The sequence below is a fragment of the Microcaecilia unicolor genome, chromosome 4, assembly GCF_901765095.1.
Source record: "Microcaecilia unicolor chromosome 4, aMicUni1.1, whole genome shotgun sequence".
Classification (NCBI taxonomy): domain Eukaryota; kingdom Metazoa; phylum Chordata; class Amphibia; order Gymnophiona; family Siphonopidae; genus Microcaecilia; species Microcaecilia unicolor.
In genome coordinates, this window is record NC_044034.1 from 143656335 (window position 1) to 143678223 (window position 21889).

The 21889-nt window shown below is 43.9% G+C and overlaps 2 protein-coding genes across 2 annotated transcripts in view; one reads left to right on the forward strand and one right to left on the reverse strand.

Annotated features, from left to right (window-relative positions):
• METTL15 (methyltransferase like 15) overlaps positions 1 to 4098 on the reverse strand; it is a 277974-nt gene extending 273876 nt beyond the window's left edge. The window contains exon 1 of the mRNA XM_030200687.1: positions 3886 to 4098. The gene's annotated coding sequence lies outside the window, so the exon portion shown is untranslated. The remainder of the gene's footprint in view (positions 1 to 3885) is intronic.
• A 179-nt stretch (positions 4099 to 4277) lies between these two features.
• Positions 4278 to 21889, forward strand: part of KIF18A (kinesin family member 18A) — a 172995-nt gene continuing 155383 nt past the window's right edge. Inside the window, 8 exon segments of the mRNA XM_030200688.1 lie at positions 4278 to 4330; positions 4470 to 4642; positions 10463 to 10561; positions 10564 to 10632; positions 10635 to 10679; positions 10682 to 10816; positions 17351 to 17508; positions 20346 to 20450. Coding sequence (XP_030056548.1) covers positions 10501 to 10561; positions 10564 to 10632; positions 10635 to 10679; positions 10682 to 10816; positions 17351 to 17508; positions 20346 to 20450 — 573 coding nt within the window. The 5' untranslated portion in view covers positions 4278 to 4330; positions 4470 to 4642; positions 10463 to 10500.

The following is a 21889-nucleotide window of genomic DNA, read 5'->3' on the forward strand; positions in this document are numbered from 1 at the left end:
CTTTAAAAATATGCATCAACAGTTTTGTGGTCAAAAATTATGGATTTTTCCTGATGTAACTAAAATTACCCAAGAGCGAAGGAAGAAATTCCAAGATAGGAGAGAAGAGACAAAGTCCTTAGGGGCAACTTTTTTGTTAGCATACCCATGTAAATGTATGGTGAAATATTTAGGTGTTAAATATGTTTTCTTTTCACCAGATCAATTAAGAGTTTTCACAGACCTAAAAAAAGTATGAAGATCATAATATTAATATCAGTACAGCTTAAGAAAGAGAAGGTGGGTGAGTGTTAAATCTTTCTTCTTTTTTTTTTATTTTTCTTCTTTTTGATCTCCCTGATCTATTTTCCACTCCCCCTTATTTTTGGGGTCTAAGGAAGGGACAAAAGTGAAATATTTTGTTTCTTATTTGACTAATCTCTATGATAGAGTATATGTGATTTAATTATCTGAACTCGTTTCCTTTATTGCATGTAACAAGATTATTGCTTGTGTATACAATAAATGAATAATTAATTTTAAAAAAAGATGATCCAGGGCTCAAGAGGTTACGCTGTATACTGCCATACAAAACAGTCACCAGTTTGATCCCCAAGTCAAGTCTTCTTGCCCATGGGTTAACGGGCTGGGGATGATACCGAGGATGGGAAAGAGTTATGGTATTCCTTATGGTGGACACCTAGTGGAAGGATTCAGGGACCGTAACTACAATGAGCCCCAGGTGCATGGCTCCCATCAGAGGATCATTATTGCAATAATCAGACTAGATATGTGGAAGCAGAAGGAAGATACAAACAGGTGAAAAGTCCCCAGATCATAATGAATGACGTTTCTTAGCACCAGTTCCCACCCCAGTTCTAACTGAACTAGAGGAACAGAGGATAAAATTACGCATGCTGTATTGCAAACCTTTTCTTTTTTTACCTCATATGTACTCGTACTTTTTCACCATGCTAATAGGTAATGTGCTACTGTATGATACATATTATTTATTTGTTATATTTGTATCCCAATTTTCCCACCTATTTGCAGGCTCAATGTCGCTTACATAGTACCGTAAAGGCGATCGCCAATTCCAGTGTAAACAGTTACACGGTGATACTATGGTAGAATCAGTTTCAAGTACAACATATTAGGAATCGTACAGAGGAAGAGTTACGTTGTGTCCATTACGTTCTTTGGTTTCGTAGTGTTGCAGGGTTCAGGGATTTACGTAAGGTTGGTAGAGTACGCCTTTTTGAACAGGTATGTTTTTAGTAATTTCCGGAAGTTTAGGTGGTTATACGCTGTTTTCATGGCTTTTGGTAGTGCATTCCATAGTTGTGTGCTTATGTAGGAAAAGCTGGATGCATAAGTTGATTTGTATTTGAGTCCTTTGCAGCTTGGGTAGTGGAGGTTTAGATATGTTAGTGTTGATCCGGATGTATTTCTTATTGGGAGGTCAATGAGGTCTGTCCTGTATCCTGGGGCCTCGCCGTAGATAATCTTATGAAACAGGGTGCAGATTTTGAAAGCAACACGTTCTTTGATTGGGAGCCAGTGCAATTTTTCACGGAGGGGCTTGGCGCTTTCGAATCGTGTTTTTCCAAATATAAGTCTGGCTGCCGTGTTTTGAGCGGTCTGAAGTTTCTTTTATGAGTTCCTTGCATCCCGCATAAATCACCTTGTTATTACAAATTTCTAAGTGAAACTTAGCTCAGACACACTACCAGCACTTTTACATTTCGATATATTGATTCTTGAATATTTAAAGCTACTAGGATTGGTAAAAATTGAAATCCTAGTATATCTCTGGAACCTCTATGAAACAACCTACAATTTCAGGATATATATATATATATATATATATATATATATATATATATACTGCTGAGTCTGTGGCTTCTATTTACAAGCCTCTGATACCGAACCATATTTTTTACATCAATAAATAATCCCAAAAAATGTGAGAAGGGGACTCTCAAACAAGGAACTAACCACCAATCTATTGGCTCAACTCACTTGTGTTCTACATTGTCAATCATCGGCTTCCCATTTTGGATTTCACATTGTTTGAAATAATCATGATGGGGGCACACTGCAGCTTACACATGTTCTTTCTGGGGTTGCAAGTTAATCGCAATCACAATTTTAAAAATTAATCACTTTACAGCATCTCCTGTCTCCTCCAAACATCTCACTTCCACTCCCCACCTCTGTCCTCTGCGTGATCCGGCATCATTCTCCCCAACCGCATTTTACACCCTCTCACACACACACCAGTCTACCTTAAAGGTGGTCTTCTGTTGGTACCCTGCAGCGGCAATGTTACATATAGACTGTCTGCAGCACAGGACAAAGCTTTCCTTCTGACCCATCCCATCCATGCAGAAACAGAAGTGATTTCGAAACAGAAGTGATTTCAGAGGAGGCAGGATCTTTATTTATATGATTTAAAAAATTGTAATCGTGCTTAAAAATTTTAATCAAAATGCAGTCCTAGATCTTCCATTTAAAAGGGCTTAAAATACTAAAATGTATGGAAGACATAAGTAAATGATTGACATCAAACAGCTACATAAAAAATCCAGCCTACACTTAAATGCATGTTTCCCAAATTATTTAAATGGAAATGTCATATTAATTTCATGCACACCATTTTTGTACACATACAAACTTAATGCAATTTGGGCATTTGTACTAGGCTTATTGCTAATGATCACGTTTAAAAGATCAGAGAGCAAGTAATCATGGCACTAGTTTAATTCTTAGAAGTTATCACAGAAGTCATGAAAACATTTTTGAAGTCAAATGTAGAACTGATTTTTTTTTAATGAAATTATTTCTTATCCTAGTGCACTGTTCTTGTGCAAAGATCATACCAGACTAATCTACAACTGAATGCCAAAGAAATTAATCTACTAGGGTGTAAATGTGTCTTAAATATCATAAAGGGAGAAAAATTTAATTGTATACTATTGCTCCAGCCAACTGCCTGTAACCCAAAGAAGGCATCTCATAACACAATAAAGAACAAGGATGTGTGGTCAAGATGTGTAGATGCTTTCAAAACAAGTATTTGTCAACAAATCTATATGAAAATGAATACGTCAGGAATTTGAAAGTATATTACAAATTATTATTTGAAAAACAAACTGGCATCTGTCTCCAGAAATTCATGGGCCACTATATCTGCAATAGATGTGCATTCATTTGAAACACCATTGCCAATGCTATTAGCAAATGAAAACATGAACATGAAACGTTGTGGGGTTTTGTGTCCTGTCAACAGTGCTTTGCTAACAATGCACTCTTTCCTGATACTGCGTGCATGCACAAATGGTGCCCAGGACAGAAATTAGTGGGGACTCCAAAACCCACTAGCAGGCAGACTTGGGGCCTGTGGTGGCATGACAGCCCAGAGCAACTGCCGTTTACAACCCCCAAACACCAGCCCTGGGCAAAAAGTACGCTATTAAAAAACAGGGCGCACTCTTTCAGAACTGCACGCTATTTCTGAAACAGTACGCATGACAATAAAGATTAAAAAAAATAATGATGATGCACATTCTTAGAAATGACACGGCACGAACATTTTTTGGTTGTAAACCCATAACTATTAAGATGATTAAGCCTTATTTTTTTTTTTGTTGCTTGTGACAAAATATTTCAAGCTCTGGGTTTCCTATTCCACTATAAACCATATAATCATACTGCTACTACTTTATCACGCTCTGTTCCCCCTCCCCCTCCTACCATTCCCCTGAGCCCGTCATTGGAATGCCTTTATATGTTTCACTTTTATAGTCTGAGGGCCCAGCAGCAGAACGTGGCTCTCATCCGCCTCTAGGCTGTTATCAGTCTGTAAGTGGCATATTGAACATGTATACAAAAACACGGGCTCACTTTCTGTTAGTCACAAGGATTCATTTGCTAGGCGAAACTAACTGGTGATGCCCCGCTCCAGCTGACCAGAAGAGGAGAAAACAACCACTTCAACCGCCGCTATAGTTCCTTCCCCGCGCTTGCCTTGAACTGAACCCGGGCCGCCCGCCACTCCAGCCCAGGAGGAGGACTAGCAGTGTAGCACGGGAAGAGCCAGAGCGCGAGGCAGCTGCTCTACCAATCAGGACCCTCTCTCTCACGGCCGACACAGGGGTTTCCTGGGCGTACGTGCGAAGGTTGACGCCATGCGTCAAGTCGCGCGGACCGGTCCGGGACCAATAGGAGGGCGCCGAGCCGAGGTGGCTTGCGTTTGAATTTGTGCGGCGGAAGCGAGCGAGTGGTCACTGTGTGAGGTGACGGGTTCGAGTCTTCGAGGGGCTACGGAATCGCCCTTCCGCGAATGTAGGTAAGCGACAGAGCTGCCGCTTATTTAGGTAGTAAGAGATACACAGTAATGATTATCTAGGTAACGCTTTGTCTGGAAACTGGAGAAGTGTTGTGAAGCGGAGTAGCCCAGAGCCCACTCTCTGATTATTGTGTTATAGAATCTGGGACCTGCTTCTAGGAAAGATAGCCTGGAGTGCGGATCCCAATGCTGATGTCCAGCTGTGAGGGAGGCGGATGATTTTGAGAGATGAGATTTGAGGTTCTGGGACTCGGCTCTCCCGGAGGGGCAACAGAACAACAAACCATACAGTGAAGAAGCTACTCCTCCGACGTATGTTATTGTTTAAAGCACTGTTTCCCACTCCAGGCCTCGGGACACACCCAGCCACGCAGGTTTTCAGCATACCCACAATAAATATGCATGCGATAAATTTACATGCATTGTTTCCGTTACAAATATTTACACCCCCCCCCCCCACATTTAACTAAATTAAAATTCTCCGTAAAGTAATATATAAAAATTGTGCTTATAGCAATTGAGATTTATTCAGCATCAGCTGATGGCATTCCTCAGCGATTATAATTACTGCACGTTGTGAGAAGTGACAAACCTACCAATGGCAAGAGTTCATAATACATACTAACTGCGCAGAAAGTCATTCTCCTAATATTGTCTGGTGTTCCCAACACACAGTGCTGCTTCAGAGAGACTGCCACCACAAGATTACAAAATATTTTTTCTTCATGGTGACAAACCCTTGAAGGATCCTCATTCAAAGTCTTATCCTTAACAGTGTTCTCAATGTATAAGTGGTCCACCCTATGGCTGTGATATAATTTGTACCCTGGTATGACAATATCCCATTAATTTCAGAGATGCCTATTATACATTTTTAATTAGTGCAATATATTCTAGTTCTCCCATCTTATTTTTTAGGCTTCTGGTATTTGCATATAGAAATTTCAAACAATACACTACAAATATTTGCACAATAGATGCTTCTGTGAGCGTATTTGTAAAAGAAAGTGTTAAACCTCAAATAAGTTAACTGAAGAACAGGAACAGTGCAAGGATCATAGCACAGGCCTCGACAAATTTTCTTAGGACCTAGGAGCCAGCTTTGGACCAACTGTAATTTAAGTACTTATGGATAACCCAAGGTAATACAACAAACTATTTTATTTTTATTTGTTACATTTGTACCCCATATTTTCCTACCTATTTGCAGGCTCAATGTGGCTTACATAGTACCGTCAAGGTGTTCGCCAGGTTGAATACAAAGTTATATAGTGATTGAATGAGGTAGTTGTAAAGGGTGAAAGGAATGAAGATTGTAATATTGTCCGGTACGATCATTGGTCATGCTGTGTTGCTGGGTGAAGGGTTACTTTGGATCATTTGAGTAGGCCTTTTGAAGAGGTTTGGTTTTATTGATTTCCTGAAGTTCAGGTGGTCATGGATTGTTTTTACAGCTTTAGGGAGTCCGTTCCATAGTTGTGCGCTTATGTAGGAGAAGCCGGATGCGTAAGTTGTTTTGTATTTAAGTCCTTTGCAGTTTGGGTAATGTAGGTTTAGGTAGGATCGTGATGATCCAATACTGTTTCTTAATGGTAGATCTATAAGGTCTATCATATATCCTGGGACTACGCCATTTATAATTTTGTGGACCAAAGTGCAGATTTTGAAGATGATCCATTCTTTGATTGGGAGCCAATGCAGCATTCTCGGAGGGGTTTGGCACTTTCGAATCGGGTTTTACTATATTCCAGTCTGGCTTCTGTGTTTTGGGCGGTCTGGAGTTTTTTTGTGAGTTGTTCTCTGCATCCCGCATAGATTCCGTTGCAATAGTCTGCATGACTTAGGACCATTGACTGTATTAGATTTCGAAAAGTTTCCCTTGGGAAGAAAGGTTTTACTCGTTTTGAGTTTCCACATTGAATAGAACATTTTCTTTATTACAGAGTTTACTTAGCTCTGGAGAGTAACTTTTTTTTTTTGTTACATTTGTACCCCGCGCTTTCCCACTCATGGCAGGCTCAATGTGGCGGGCAATGGAGGCTACTTATTACAGCGTCAGTTTAAACATAGAAAAATGAAAAAAGGGTATGAAGCAATAGTAAACAGTGATATGTAAAAGGTTTTCTTTCCTCTCCTGATTTCCCCATTATCAAACATATAAATGGCAAGAGGCGTACTCACTCGCAAATGCGCAGTAGAGACCCTCTCTGTCCCGTCCCTGCGTCAATACGTTATGACGGGGGTGGGACAGAGAGGGAACCTGCGCACCTGTGAGTGAGGGAACCACCGTTGCCACCGCTCCCCCCCCAGGGTTGTCGCTACCCGCTCCCCCCACCCACCCAGAGTCGCCACCGCCACTCACCCTCCACCCAGCCCGGGTACCTGGCTTCACTATTCAAACCGCCGGAACGCAGCACACAGCTCATCTGAGCTGCCGTTGGCCTTCCTTACCTGCCTGTGTCCGGCCCTTGCTGACGTTACGTCACACGAGGGCGGAACACACGCAGAGAAGAAGGAAGGCCGACGGCAGCTCAGATGAGCTGTGTGCTGCGTTCAGGCGGTTTGAATAGTGAAGCCAGGTACCCGGCCCGGGTGGCGGAGGGGACCCCGGGGGGGGGGGCTTTCAACCCCCCCCCCCCCCCCTTCCTTTACTAGCCCGTTTTACGGGCTCAACGGCTAGTTGGTATATATCACACTGAGTGGCAAAACAAAATTTAATATTAGGCAAAGAGGAAATGGATAAACATTGAAATAGAACGAAACTGTTGTGAAAATTCACTACTGTTAAACAAAACAGAAACACAAGACAGATCTTTATAACCATAAAATTCATATTAATGCAGACCAAATGCATTGCCTCCACCAGAACCAAGATATGCAAAGTATTTCAAAGAGTGAGATTTGCTCTCATGATCCACACACACAATGAGCAAGATAAAAACCTCACTGATTGGCTTTCATTCTCATAGAAAGGGCAGAGGGCATTTGAGGGATAAATGTGGCATGATAGAGGAGGGTCTGAGGCCTGAAGATGGGGCTTCTGATTGCACTTATTGATAAGTAATACCTACACATTACTCTATCATGCCACATTTATCCCTGAACCTCCAACAAATATAAAAGAAGGCAGCAAGAGCACTATAGAGGTATGAAGGCAAATAAAAAAAAAATGAAAGCCTCAAGTGAGACCCTTCATGCAAAGCAATACTAGAGACATAGGGACTGGAATGAAAGATATCAGAAATGTGCATTTCTCAAAACTGAAATATATCAATAAATTCAGAATAAAAATGTTTTTCTATCTTTGTTGTCTTGAGTATTTTCCATATTCACTTTGGTCCCAGGGCCTCTTTTCTACTTTTCTCAGTTTTTTTTCATCACTATCTTTCTAGGATTTCCTGTCCATTTGACATTTCTTCTCTTTGTGTGCAGCAACCACCTTCCCTCTGTGTCCCCTGGCTCGCATTTCCCTGTGTCCTTATCTCTATGCTCCTTCCCCATGCAGTATCTCTTCTCCATGTCCCTGTCCCACCTCAGTCCTCCTCCCCCAATAATCTGGTTCCTTTACCCTCCCAACACCTATCTGGCATCTATTCTAGCTGAACTCAACCCCCCCCCCCCCCCCCACCCACTTCCTGTGGACCCAGAGAATGATGGGAGTGGAAAGACAGAAAAAATGCTGGACCTTCAGAAGTACTAAAACAACAAGGCAGACTATCCGCAAACTCCAAAGAGGGAAAAAATAGAGCAGTCAATGGTAGATGTACACCAATTTTAGTAGTAGTTGCAACGAGGTTATATTGCCCAACACAGGCTGTTTCACGCCAGAAGGGCTGCGTCAGGGACTAGTGTTGTGATCTTCACAGTCAGAACTATTAAAAGGTGGTTGTATACTATTCTTTCAACAAGTGTTAAAAGCCAAATGTCACCACACTATAATAATAAGAATATAATAAAAAAAAAAACCAGCACAGGCACAATTGAAAAAGCCAAAGGTAAAAATCTGCAACTCGGTGTTGGACAATGTACTTGTTTGCAACTCTGCTATTAAATTTGTGTACATATACCATGGACCCTCATTTCCACCCCAAACCCACACAATAGTCTCTCTCATGGCTCCCCCCCCTCACCACATATTTATTTATTATTTATTGCATTTGTACCACACATTTCCCACCTATTTGTAGGCTCAGTGTGGCTTACATAGTACCATCAAGGCATTTGCCCAGTCGGTTGATAACAGATACAAGGTTGTATAGTGATCGAATGAGTTACAAGTCGAGGGTCGCAAGGGTGAAGATTGCGTGTTGTCCAGTACGATTATAGTCATGCTGTTTTGCTGGGTGAAGAGGTTTACGTGGGGTCGTTGGAGTAGGCCGTTTTGAAGAGGTTGGTTTTTAGTGATTTCCTGACGTTCAGGGTGGTCGCGCTTTGTTTTCACAGCTTTTGGGAAGCCATTCCATAGTTTTGCGCTTATGTAGGAAAAGCCGGATGCGTAAGTTGTTTTGTATTTCAGTCCTTTGCAATTTGGGTAGTGTAGGTTAGGTAGGATCTTGACGATTTGACTTTGTTTCTATTGGCAGATCTATAAGGTCTGTCATGTATCCTGGGACTACGCCGTTTATGATTTTGTGGATTAAGATGCAGATTTTGAAGGTGATCCGTTCTTTGATTGGGAGCCAGTGCAACTTTTCTCGTAGAGGTTTGGCACTTTCGAAGCGCGTTCTGTTGAATATCAGCCTGGCTGCTGTGTTTGGGCGGCCTGGAGTTTTTTTGAGTTGGTCTTGCAGCCCATGTAGATTCATAACATCCCACTCAGTAGTCTCATTAGCCTCCTACTCTCACTCCACATCACATCCCACACAATATTTTCTCATGATCTCCCCACCATCTTGCTCTCATGGTTCCCCACGCTCACCCCACATCACGTCCCACACAGTAGTCTCTCCGTGGTTCCCCCACCCTCGTCCCACATCACGTCCCACACAGTAATCTCTCGTGGTTCCCCACCCTCACCCCACATCACGTCCCACACAGTAGTCTCTCGTTCCCCGCCCTCACCCCACATCACGTCCCACACAGTAGTCTCTCGTGGTTCCCCGCCCTCACCCCACATCACGTCCCACACAGTAGTCTCCTATGATCCACCACACACAACCAATCAGAGGCTCTTTGAAAATAAATTAAACAGCCTTACCAAAGGTTGTAGACACGCCCTGTTCAGGCTCATCTGCTCCTACTAATCCCAACACTCTTCTCTTTTCTGCTTTTGCCAATTCCCCCCCCCCCCCCCCCCCCCCCCAAATGCTGCTTTTGCCATTTCATGCACTGCTCCTGTCGGTCCCTTGAAGCTGCTCTCTACAGTTTCCCAATGCTGCTCCTGCTGGTTCCCCAATGATGCGGCTTTCTGCTCTGCTGCTTCCTGATACTGCCCTGCTGCTACTGCCGGTCCCTGACACTCTGCACAACCGCCACGTGGGAGAGGCAGAAAAACGTCCTCCGCTTCTGCACAGCTGACGCTGCTCCGTCCTTCATCCTCTCCCACTCCGTGTGGCATGGGCTTCCAAAAGGCTCCACAGGCTGCTGCCTTGCCGGCCAATGAGAGCTCCTTGCCTTCCCTGCCAATGAGGTTGTGCTTTCATTCCCAGGCAAAAGAAAGCTGCATCTTATTGGCCAGAAAGAAGAGTTTTGTCTGTCTTGTTAGGCAGAGAGAGAAGAGGTTGCCTGCACTATTCATTGGGTATGTTTTTGTGCCGGCTGCAAACCTTAGGCGCCGGGTCCGATTTTTTTTTTTTCTCCATGGCAACCTGGTGCCCAGAGTTTGTCAAGCCGTGTCATAGCATGTTGAGTAATTTCCACAGGGAATTTCAGTCGTATTAAGACGGATATATGTTTTCTCTGAAGGGTTCAACAGAGTCCTATAATTTTGGTATATTTCTGCCAAACCATATAAAACTTTATATTGTATCAGAAGTTTCACCCCCACACAATAACGAATGCACGGATCTTCGTTTGTTTTAAAAACATCTTTATCCCACCACTCACAATTCTAAATGTTTGTTTCTGTTTTTCATTACATCATCACTTTTAGATCAAAACTTACTTATATGTGATACTGTCTTTTTATTTTAGGAAATTAAATTTCTTGTTGAAAGAAAATTGAAGGCAAGATGTCTGTGGATGATGTTTGTAGTCATGTAAGGGTGGTGGTTCGAGTCCGCCCACAGAATCAAGAGAAACAGAAGGAAACTTCAGTAAGGGGGTCCAAGTGGTGGATAAACACATATTGGTTTTTGATCCAGAGTAGAGAAGTTAGTTTTTTTCCATGGCAAGAAAACTTCTAACCGAGACATAATAAGAGAAAAAATAAGGATCTCAAATTTGTGTTTGATGCAGTTTTTAGTGAAAACTCTACTCAGATGGAGGTTTATGAAAATACAACCAAGGTGGTACTGGATGGATTTTTAAATGGCTACAACTGTACAGGTACATTTTATTTTATTAAAGTTTATGTGCGAGTTCTAGAAAGTAAAATATCCTATGAATGACTATTAGTTGGTTAAAAAAATATTAGTCCCTAGAAGAGATGATTAAATCGTTCCTACGTAGGAGCTTAAATGAAGAGTGTGTTACTGTCATGTGGCTCATTGTTTTTCCCTGTGAAAAGCATATTAAACTAGTAAAAAAGCCCCGTTTCTGATGCAATGAAACGGGGGGCTAGCAATGTTTTCTTCTGTGTGCATGTGGGAGTGTGTGTGTCCCTGCCCTCTGCCTCTCTCCCCTCTGAGTCCTTCACTGTTACAGAGCCAGCGATTTGATTTCGTGCTCTGCTGTTTTCCTTCACTGACTGTGTTACAGAGAGGGCGGGGCAGACACTCATAGGGAAACCGGATATCTCGCCCCCTTCACACTTCCGGCTGGAGGCTTCATAGAACGTTGGTGTTGCCTTTTATATAGACAGATATACTTGGAAATTTGGAGCCCAAAAGTTATTTGGGAGTAACCAGAGGTAAAAGAAAAATAACTGAAACATAATTTTAGGTTATCTTTGTGACCCTACAGGAATGCCTGTGTGTAATTCTGACTTATTAAAATAAATGAATCCTGTTTTCTCCCATTTTTATTTACGAAAAAAAATTGTTTAGCATGCAGAGAGAGACCTAAAAGCAACTGATTTGTTTCCTGTAATCTTTCCGGGACGGGTATAATTAGGATGATTTTTGGTATACCTCATTCTAATCTAAATTCTGTAATGTTTGGTCTGCTCATTCAAATCCTAATGAGACATATAAATAATTGCATGTGATTTCTCAATTCATATTTCATGCCTATGTTACTTTATAAATATAGGTTATATTGGTAGATGCTTATTTTACAGCCTGACTATTACCATATTGCAAAATTTCAAGGTATTTTGTGGTTTTGTTGTATGTATTTATTTTTATATCCCACTATTCCTTGTCATCAAGCAGGTGAAGCCATTACGTATGGGTTGTGTCCATCAACCAGCAAGAGGAGATAGAGAGCACTCAATTTTTCACAGTGCCTCATGGCCAGCTAGCTCCACTGCCTTTTCAGTATTCTCTATCTCCCCAAGCAGGATGGCTGCAGCTTCTTCGAGCTCCATCAAAAATCTGCCTGGGGGTGGCTCCTGGCTTGCCAGTTGTTAGCTGGGGTGTTAGAGGCTATAGCAGCTTCACTTTGAAGGCACATAGGTCAGCCCTTTCCCTGCCTTACCATGCCCCCGTGGATGTGGACATATTAGCTTGCTTTTCCCTGTCCTTTCCCACTCAGTGGATGCAGGCACATTGGTTCGCCTTTCCTTGCCTTTCCCACTTATCTGAGCCTCCGGAGTGTTTTTATTTACCTCTTTTTGCCTCTGCTTTCCTCACAGCGTTAAATAAATAAATAATTAATTAAAGTCGCATCGCGCTTTAGCGCAGCGATCTTGGAAAAGAGTTTTTTTTTTCTTGTGATTCTTCTGCTGGACCGGAGCTGTGATACTTGGTCTAGTGAGGTAAGAGTGTTTTCTGACTCCTCCGGGGTGGGGCCGCGATAGGGACGTTTTTGGCGTGAACTGCCATTTTTTAATTTTACCGCCGTTTTCGGCGATGGCTGCGGAGATTGTAAAGCGCTGTTCTAAATGTGGCAAGCGCAAATCAGCAGCGGGGCTCTGTAATTCGTGCTGTACAGACGGTAGAGCCGGCCCGAGCATGGCAAGTGGCGATCTTTCGCGCTGTGAGCTGGCAGCGGACGCCATTTTGGATTTTCCACATGGCGCGGCCTCCGTTGCAATGGAGAGCCCTGAATCCGGGGGGGGGGGGGGGGGGGGTCCTCTGAGTGAAGCTAATAATAGAGCTGATAGTCCTGGGCAGGATCCGGGCGGTCAGGGAGCAGTTTTCTCCCCTGATTTTGTTTTAATGCTGCATAGGGCATACATGCTTAAAAGAGCTCTTCCACAGGCTCTTCGGACCCTCTGCCTGCCCCCCCCCCCCCCCCCCCCCCCCCCCCCCGGTGGATCCTGGCTTTTTGGAGTTGGCTTTGCCTGTTTCTTATCCTGATAAACGCAGAAGGGCTAATTCCCCTTCTGAGTGTGGCGCAGATCAGTGGGTCTTGGACCTGATCAGAGACGGATACCGAATAGAATTCGATGCCCCGGGGAGAGACGTGTTTGTGGAGTCCCGATGCGGTTCTGCCGCCAAACGGGCGGCGGTAGAGGAGACTTTGCACAGTCTGTGCCAGATAGGGGCTGTGACCCCGGTGCCTCCCGCCGAACAAGGTCTAGGCCGCTACTCCATTTACTTTGTGGTGCCACGAAAAGGCGGGTCTTTTCGCCCGATCCTGGACTTAAAAGAGCTGAACAAGTCCTTAAGAGTGCGGCATTTTCACATGGAAACCCTGCGCTCCGTCATTGCGGCGGTTCAGCCAGGTGAGTTTCTCACGTCTCTGGACCTGAAAGAAGTTTACTTGCACATACTAATTTGGCCCCCGCACCAGAAGTTTTTGCGGTGTTGGGAAAACATTTCCAGTTTCGGGCCTTGCCTTTGGCCTCGCCACAGCTCCCCGAACCTTCTCCAAGGTAATGGTGGTAATAGCTGCCTTTCTCAGGCAAGAGGGTATACGGGTTCACCCGTACCTAGACGACTGGATCATCAGAGCATACTCAGAAAAAGAGAGTCATCTAGCTACAGCCAGAGTGGTTTCAGTCCTTCAATCTCTGGGCTGGGTCATCAATATGGCCCAAAGTTAGCTGACCCCCTCGCAATCTCTAGAATATTTGGGGGCCAGGTTCGACACAGCCTCGGGCTATGTGTTTATTCCCGAGCAAAGGCGGTGCAAGCTTCAGAATCAGGTCCGTCTGCTAGTGAGGATGCCCCGCCCGCGAGCTTGGGACATTGTCCAGCTGTTGGGATTGATGACGGCCACCTTGGAAGTGGTGCCATGGGCGAGAGCGCACCTGAGACCTCTACAGTATTCTCTACTTCAACGATGGTCTCCAGTATCTCAGGATTATCAGTGCAGACTTTCTTGGCTCCCTGCGGCCCGCCTCATTATGGAGTGGTGGCTCTCGGACAGCATGTTGCGGCGGGAAATGCAGCTGGCGCTCCCCAATTGGTGCCTAGTGGTGACAGATGCCAGCCTGAAGGGCTGGGGCGCACATTGCCAGGGGAAGCATGCCCAGGGTCTGTGGACGCCCGACGAATCGGAGTGGTCTATCAACCGCCTGGAGTTGAAAGCGGTGTTTCTGGCTCTTCTGGCCTTTCAAATGACCCTGGAAGGATTGGCTGTCCGAGTGATGTCGGACAACACGACAGCAGTGGCCTACATAAATCGACAAGGCGGCACTCAGTGCAGAGCTCTAGCCGCGCAGGCCAAACAAATTTGCCACTGGGCCGAGCTGCATCTACAGTCCCTGTCAGCAGCTCACATTGCAGGTCAGAGCAACGTGCAAGCCGACTATCTAAGCAGGCATCAGATCGATCCAGTGGAGTGGGAACTAGCAGACGATGTATTCCTGCAGATATGTGCCAAATGGGGCAAGCCAGTGATGGATCTTATGGCGACCAGTTCCAATGCCAAGTCCCGTGCTTCTTCAGCAGACGGAGGGATCCTCGCTCTGCCAGGTTGGATGCCTTGGCTCAACCCTGGCCTTGCTGTATGTGTTCCCTCCGTGGCCCTTGATAGGGTGAGTGCTCCTGCGGATTCGGCTGCATCCAGGAGAAGTGGTGCTCATCGCCCCGGATTGGCCCAGGAGGCCTTGGTATGCGGACCTCCGACAGATGCTGTTGGAGGCTCCCTTTCCCTTACCTCTGGTTCCGCACCTGTTGTCACAGGGTCCGGTGGCCGTGGAGGACGCCTGCCGCTTTGGTCTTATGGCATGGCGATTGAGAGGGCGCAATTGAGAGATAAAGGCTACTCAAATAAGGTTTCCACTCTCCTGCAGGCCCGTAAGCGCTCCACTTCCGTGGCTTATGCCAGGATTTGGCGCCAGTTTGAAGTCTGGTGTGTTTCAAGAGCGCTTTCTCCGTTGCGGGCTCCTGTCTCGCCGATTCTGGACTTTTTGCAGGATGGTGTACACAAAGGCTTGGCCTATAATTCCCTGCGGGTGCAAGTGGCAGCATTGGCCTCCCTGCGTGGCAAGGTTGAAGGCGTGTCCTTAGCTGCTCATCCAGATGTGGCACGGTTTCTTATAGGGGTGCTTCGGCTCCGTCCTCCCGTGTGGGCACCTTGTCCAGCTTGCAACCTGGGGTTAGTATTGAAGGCCCTTCACGGGGCTCCCTTTGAACCACTTCGGCGTGCTTCAGAGAAAGATTTGCCACTGAAGGCCGTCTTTTTAGTGGCCATTACCTCGGCGAGACTGGTGTCGGAGCTCCAGGCGCTGTCCTGTAGAGACCCTTTTCTGCAATTCTCAGAGTCAGGGGTCACGGTTTGGACCGTGCCTTCCTTCATGCCTAAGGTGGTTTCAGCGTTTCACCTAAACCAGCCTGTTTGTTCTTCCCTCCTTTGTTGAGGAGGAGTTTCCAGGTTCATTTGGGCAGTTGCACCTTTTGGATGTGCGCAGGACTCTGTTGTATCTGTGAATTACAAATTTTTTCAGGACCTCTGATCATCTTTTTGTGCTGTTTGCAGGTCCTCGCAGAGGGTCTTCAGCGTCTAAAGCCACTATTGCCCGTTGGCTCAAAGAAGCTATCTTTTCAGCATATCTGCTGTCTGGCCGGGCTCCACCTGAAGCCTTTAAGGCACATTCCACAAGAGCGATTTCCTCTTCCTGGGCGGAAACTGGAGCACTATCTATTCATGAGATTTGCAGTGCTGCAACATGGGCTTCTAAGCTCTGTTTCGCCGGACATTACAGGCTGGATGTGGCTGCCAGGAGGGATGCGCGTTTTGGAGCACAGGTGCTAGCGCGTGGTGTGACTTGTTCCCACCCTATTTAGGGATTGCTTTGTTATATCCCATACGTAATGGCTTCATCTGCTTGATGACATGGAAGGGAAAATTAGGTTTTTACCATGATAATTTTCTTTCCTTTAGTCATAGCAGATGAAGCCATGAGCCCTCCCTGTATGATTGTCTGTATTGCAGTGATTCTGATTTTAGGTGCTGTTCTTGTTTCCTGAAGTTACATTCCTTCCTTGGGGAGTCAGTAAACAGTCTTCAAGATTCTTGTTACAGTTATAAGGAGGATGAGTTCATTCCGTCCAGTTCATGTTTTGGGAGGATGAGTTTATTCCCTCCAGGAGGATGCAAGTATTCCCTCAGTTTATACAAAGTGGAGGACGAGTTTATTCCCTCCAGGAGGATGAGTTCGTTCCCTCCTTTTTTGAGTTCATGCCCTTGTTAAGGGGCCATCGTTCGCTGTGAGGAAAGTTCATGTTATTCCCATTGCGGTTTGCCATACTGCTTTGGAAGCTTCAAATACTGAAGAGGCAGTGGAGCTAGCTGGCCATGAGGCACTGAGAAAAGTTGAGTGCTCTCTATCTCCCCCTGCTGGTTGATGGACACAACCCATCTGTAATGGCTTCATCTGCTATGACTAAAGGAAAGAAAATTATCATGGTAAGAACCTAATTTTCCCATTTGGGTATATGATTAAGATATACTGAATGGTTCAGAAACGCTAATCAGTGTTTGAGTTTTCTGGTTATTGAGTGATGAGGGCACAGTTATGATAGCTGCATTGTATTTAACAAGTCCTTCTATTTCATTTTCCCCGTTCTAGTTTGTTGTGGTTTACACGGGTATTATTGTGAATGCCTATCTACCAACAGTGCAAAGAGCTTGATCTTGAAGTGCTGAGCAACAGCTTATTTTTAGCAGAACCTAACAAAATAATCAAAGTGCACTTGCCCCCACTCTTCTGCATTTCCTTCCTCTGTGCACAGTTATCTCCTACCCCCCCCCCCCCCCCTTTATTTTGTACTCTTTGGGCTTTGGGGAGTTCAAGAATTCTGAAGCCCCATGGTGTGTGTTCCTGCTAAAAATTGGTTATAAATAGACAGGCATGACCCACTTTTTTGAGGAACACCTGATGTCCAAACATTAGTCATCTAAATTGGTGATTGGAGGAAAACACATTGATCATAATGTTACATTTTTGTTTTAGTTCACACTTCAGGAATTATGTAGGCTTGAACATAAGAATCAATGGTCCATCTAGCCCAATATCCTGCTTACAACAGTGGCCAGTGCAGGTCGCAAGTATTTGGCAGAAACCCAGTTAACCTCCACGCTCCTCTTATCTGCGAATCAGATATTGGCATTAGCTCAAATGATAGCAGTGTCCAACTGGCTGACTGTAAAACTGTAAGGAACAGTTCTCAGACTTAAAACTGGACCTTATTTTTAAATAGGCAGAGTAGAGAAAAATATATACCCTATTTATCCCAGTTTAGTCTGTAATTCCAACATGCACCCAGCTTTACTTTGATTTTAATGTTTTGCCCAGTCTAAAAGACAATAATATTGATGTATTTGTTGCTGGCATTCATATCCTTCTCTTCTCCCTCCAAACTGCAGTGCTTGCTTATGGAGCAACAGGGGCTGGGAAAACCCATACCATGTTGGGCTCACCTGGGCAGCCAGGAGTAATGTACTTAACTATGATGGAACTTTATGATCGTATTCATCAATTAAAAGAGGAGAAATTATGTGAAGTTGCTATTTCATATTTAGAGGTAAGTCATTAAAATAACAAATAGACATCTCTTCTCTCTTCACACAAGCCTTATTGATTCAAACTGCTCAGGATGGGCACTGTATGGGGACGATTTTTCAGTAAGTTGATTAGTGCAAGAGTACTGTTTTGTGTTGTTAATATTCTATGTTAATTATGTAATTGCAAGACACTACTGGGCTGGTTCCTTAAATAATTTTACAGGGAATTTTCACAGAAGGACCCACATACTTTGCATTTGCTGTTTTAGTCTTGGCAGTTCCTCAGTGACACATCCGTACATTTAAAAAAACAAAAAAAACTTATGTGTATAGCATAATTCCTTAGCCAACATGACTCCCCCCCCCCCCTCCCCAACACTGGAATGTCTCTTAATGCAGTATAGAGGGGCATATTCAATATGATATCTCAATCCGATTTTGGATGTTTTGCAAGTTCTTAACGAGTGTTGAAGATCTTAATGCCTTTGAGTTCTCTAGCAGTCTGTAGAGCTAGGTGATGGACCCCCTACCATTAGTATGCTAGTTTAGATGTCTCTCAGCATCCTGCCTTAAATGTCAGACTTCCTGATTCATGGCTGCTGCCAAAATTTGAGGCAGGTATAAGCCCTGCTACGAAAGTGGTTTTACAGAGGTATCTGGAGCTTTGGTGCAGCTTCTTTGCATCTATTCAAAAACAAAAAGACAAGCTAACAGTAGTGGCTAAGTTGTGGATCAGTCCTGCAGACTCCTCCTGCCTACTCTGCTGCCATTAGAACTTCCTGTTGTACCATGAGGTAACAGTCAGCAACTAGTTCCTTCTGTTCAGTTGAGTACGTTTAAACATATATCTGGCAAAACGGCCATTTGTGAAAATAAAAGCCTTCTTATGGTTGAGAGAGGTTCATAATATCAGATTTTTGTCGAGGTTTAGTTCAAAAGTCAACCATTTTGGATGAGGGGGTAGCGTCCAGATGGCAATGTGAGCTTTGCTGGTGTATATATAGCTGCTTCTTTCCTCGTCTAGTGCTACTTGTTTTGTTATGCCTCCAAAATGCAATGGAAAAGTCAGGGTTTTCGCCTCTACAACCTAGATGTCTAACCTGGTGCAGCAAAAACTAGATTACTTTGTCGGTGTCAGAAGTTTGCTCTGCACTACTGATTAGAAAGGGAGCACTAGAGACTGAAGCTGTGTACATCACTTCTGCCTCAGACTAGAAATACTTCACAATGTCCAGCAGTGTCTCCAGAGGGCCTGGCAGGATCAGAGGTTGCCTAAGTCGCTACTTTTTCTGCCCCGGTAGGGAGATGGGGAGAGCTGTGGGAGGGAAACTGTCCAGAGTGTTAGATGGGACTGGAACATTGCTGCCTGGAATGCAGAAGCCCTGGTCACCTATGAAAGGCAAGATTCGGGAGCAATGGAGGTAACCATGCTCTCTGGGGATTTGAGGGATGTGCCCACTGTTCCCATATCTCTAGAGGAGCTGGTAATCAAGATCTTCCCCTGGTGGTGATATTTTAGTCCATTTGGATTATGCTTAAGAAACTTGATACTGCAGTAACTAAGTCCTCAGCAGAACCAAGAAAAATTTACTTCGGCTGTTCGGATCAAGTCCAGAAGCTGAAAGGAGAGGTCAGTTCTCTCAGGATGTTAATATTGAATTAATGAAAGATAAGACGCATATGTTAGAGCAAATTGTTTTTGTGGTTTTTTTTTTTTGGTTTTTTTTAAATCTCATTTGAACCTGTTTCCTTAATTTTTCTGGAATGACTTCAGAGATGTTTCAAGAAGTATTTAGTTGAAGGTCATTATTCTGACTCTTCCCTCTCTTCCCCCCCCCCCCCCCCCCCCCAATATTTATTTTTGCTAAGGTTAAGATCAACTAATGAGAATTATTTGAGTGGTTGGGCAGCAAAATACTTCATTAGGCTATCAAAATTCTCCACATTCAAAACTATTTTCCAAGAGAAGATATCCAAGGATTTCAAGAGCAACCAACTCTTGTTTTTGAATAATATTTAAATGGAGTATTTCATTTCTATGTTTATAATTCTCAATCGTATAATGGTCAAAAGGTCTAGATATAGCATGATGTTGCAAAGATCACAGGAAAGGAGGAAATCTTTTTTTTTTTTTTTTTTTTTTTATTTTGAGGCAAGATACTAAAGACTTGGGCACTTCTTTCTTGTTACATTCATGTGGAGTTAATTGTTCTGTTGTAAAGAATATATTTAAGAGCATTCCTGGACTTAAAGAAAATTTCTGCTGGCTCAGGTTATATTTGAATATGTAACGGAGATTAATGTTGGGTCTTTCTTGGTATGTTGTGGTTTTTTTGTTTTTTATTTCATCTACATTTTCCCCTTTTTGTTTTTTTTTTTTCTGAATTTTTTTTCCTCCCCATGCCCTACTACCAGCCCCACCCACCCACAGTAAAACTGTTTTGGGTACATTTTTTTTTTCATTTTTGTTTTGAAGCTGAAATCTGTTCTGCTTTATTTTTCAGCATAGTATCTTGTGATGTTTTTATTTTGATGTTTGTTGGGGGTTTTTTTCCAGAAACAAGTGTGTATTTTGTAAGCTGCCTAGAATTGCTTAGATTGGATTTTTAAACATTTTTTTCTTTTAACTATTTATAGCCTGCTTTAACACGTTTTTTGAGAAAATTCCAGTAAATCAGTAAGATTGAGTCTGCTGAACAAAATCACCAAAGGTTGCTGATACATGGATCTAGGAACTTAATTGCAATAATTTTTGGTGGTTGTACCAATCTGTTCTCTCTTAATTTACTAATGAAACATTACAGGCCACATGTCTGGCAAGAAGCTTATCTTGGTTCTTAATGTTTATTATTTGCAGGTGTACAATGAACAAATCCGTGATCTTCTTAGCAATTCGGGATCTTTAGCTGTTCGGGAAGATGCTCAGAAAGGTGTTGTGGTTCAAGGGTTAACATTACATCAGGTAAAATGGGGATAGGGAAAGGTTGGATAACTCAGGTTCTCTAATCCTTTCTTCATGTTAGTTAACCATAAGAAAAGAGAAAGGAGATAGTGTTTTGATATACCACCTTTGTGTGGTTACAATCAAAGCAGTTTACATATTATATACTTTATACATGGGGCAATGCAGAGTTAAGGGCTTATTTTACAAAGCCACACTAGCGATTCCTGCAAGGCAAATGAGAGGAAGCCCATTCAGAATCGCTAATGTGGCTTTGTAAAAGAAGCCCTAAGGAGCTGCAGTGGGAATTGAACCAGGTTCCCCTGGTTCTCAGGCTGCTGCACTCACCATTAGGCTACTCCTTTACTCTTCATTGGGAAGTCAACTTAAAATGGGTTAGTGGTATTCAGTGCTTTTTTTTTGTAGCAAAAAAGGTGCTGGTACTCATTATGGGCGGGGTCACCACATATGACTCCACCCCTATTATAACCACACCCCTTATACCAGCCATGGCGCATATAAACAGATATTGAAAATATTATACTAGTATAGGAGAAAAAAATAACGTGATTTTTTTCATTATAAATAATTTCTCTAAGCTGTTACAGCTCCAGTATACCCAGTGCAAAATAAGACAGCAGATGTAAATTCTCAAATTGGACATTTCCTTGTCATCAAGCAGATGCAGCCATTACAGATGGGTTGTGTCCATCAACCAGCAGAGGGAGATAGAGAGCACACTTTTTTCAGTGCCTCATACCAGCTTCTCCACAGCCTCTCTTCAGTATTCTCTATCTCCCCTAGCAGAGTGGCTGCAGCTTCTTCGAGCGCCATCTAAAATCTGCCTGGAGGTTGCTCCTGTGCTTTTGCCAGTTATTAGCAGGGGTGTTGGAGGCTATAGCAGCTTCACTTTAAAGGCACATAGGTTCGCCCTTTCCCTGCCTTACCCATACCTCCGTGGATGTGGACACATTGCTTAGTTTTCCCTGTCCTTCCCCACCAACAGTGGAAGCAGGCACATAGGTTCGCCCTTTCCCTGCCTTTCCCACTCACCTGAGCCTCCGGAGTTCTATTTACCTCTGCTTTCTTCACAGCGTTAAAAAAAAAAAAAAGGAACAGAGGTTTTTCCTTGCCTTTTTCTGTGGAACCGGAGCTGTGATATTCGGTCCAGTGAGGTAAGAGTGTTTTCTGATTCCTCCGGGGTGGGCCCGCGATCGGGGCGATTTTGGCGCGGACCGCCATTTTGAATTTTGCCGCCATTTTTGGCGATGGCTGCAGAGACAGTAAAGCGCTGTTCCAAGTGTGGCAAGCGCAGATCAGCAGCGGGGCTCTGTAAATCGTGCTGTACAGACGTTAGAGCCGGCCCGAGCATGGCGAGCGACGATTCTTCACGCTCTAAGCTGGCAGCGGGCGCCATTTTGAATTTACCACATGGCGCGACCTCCGCTGAGACGGAGAAT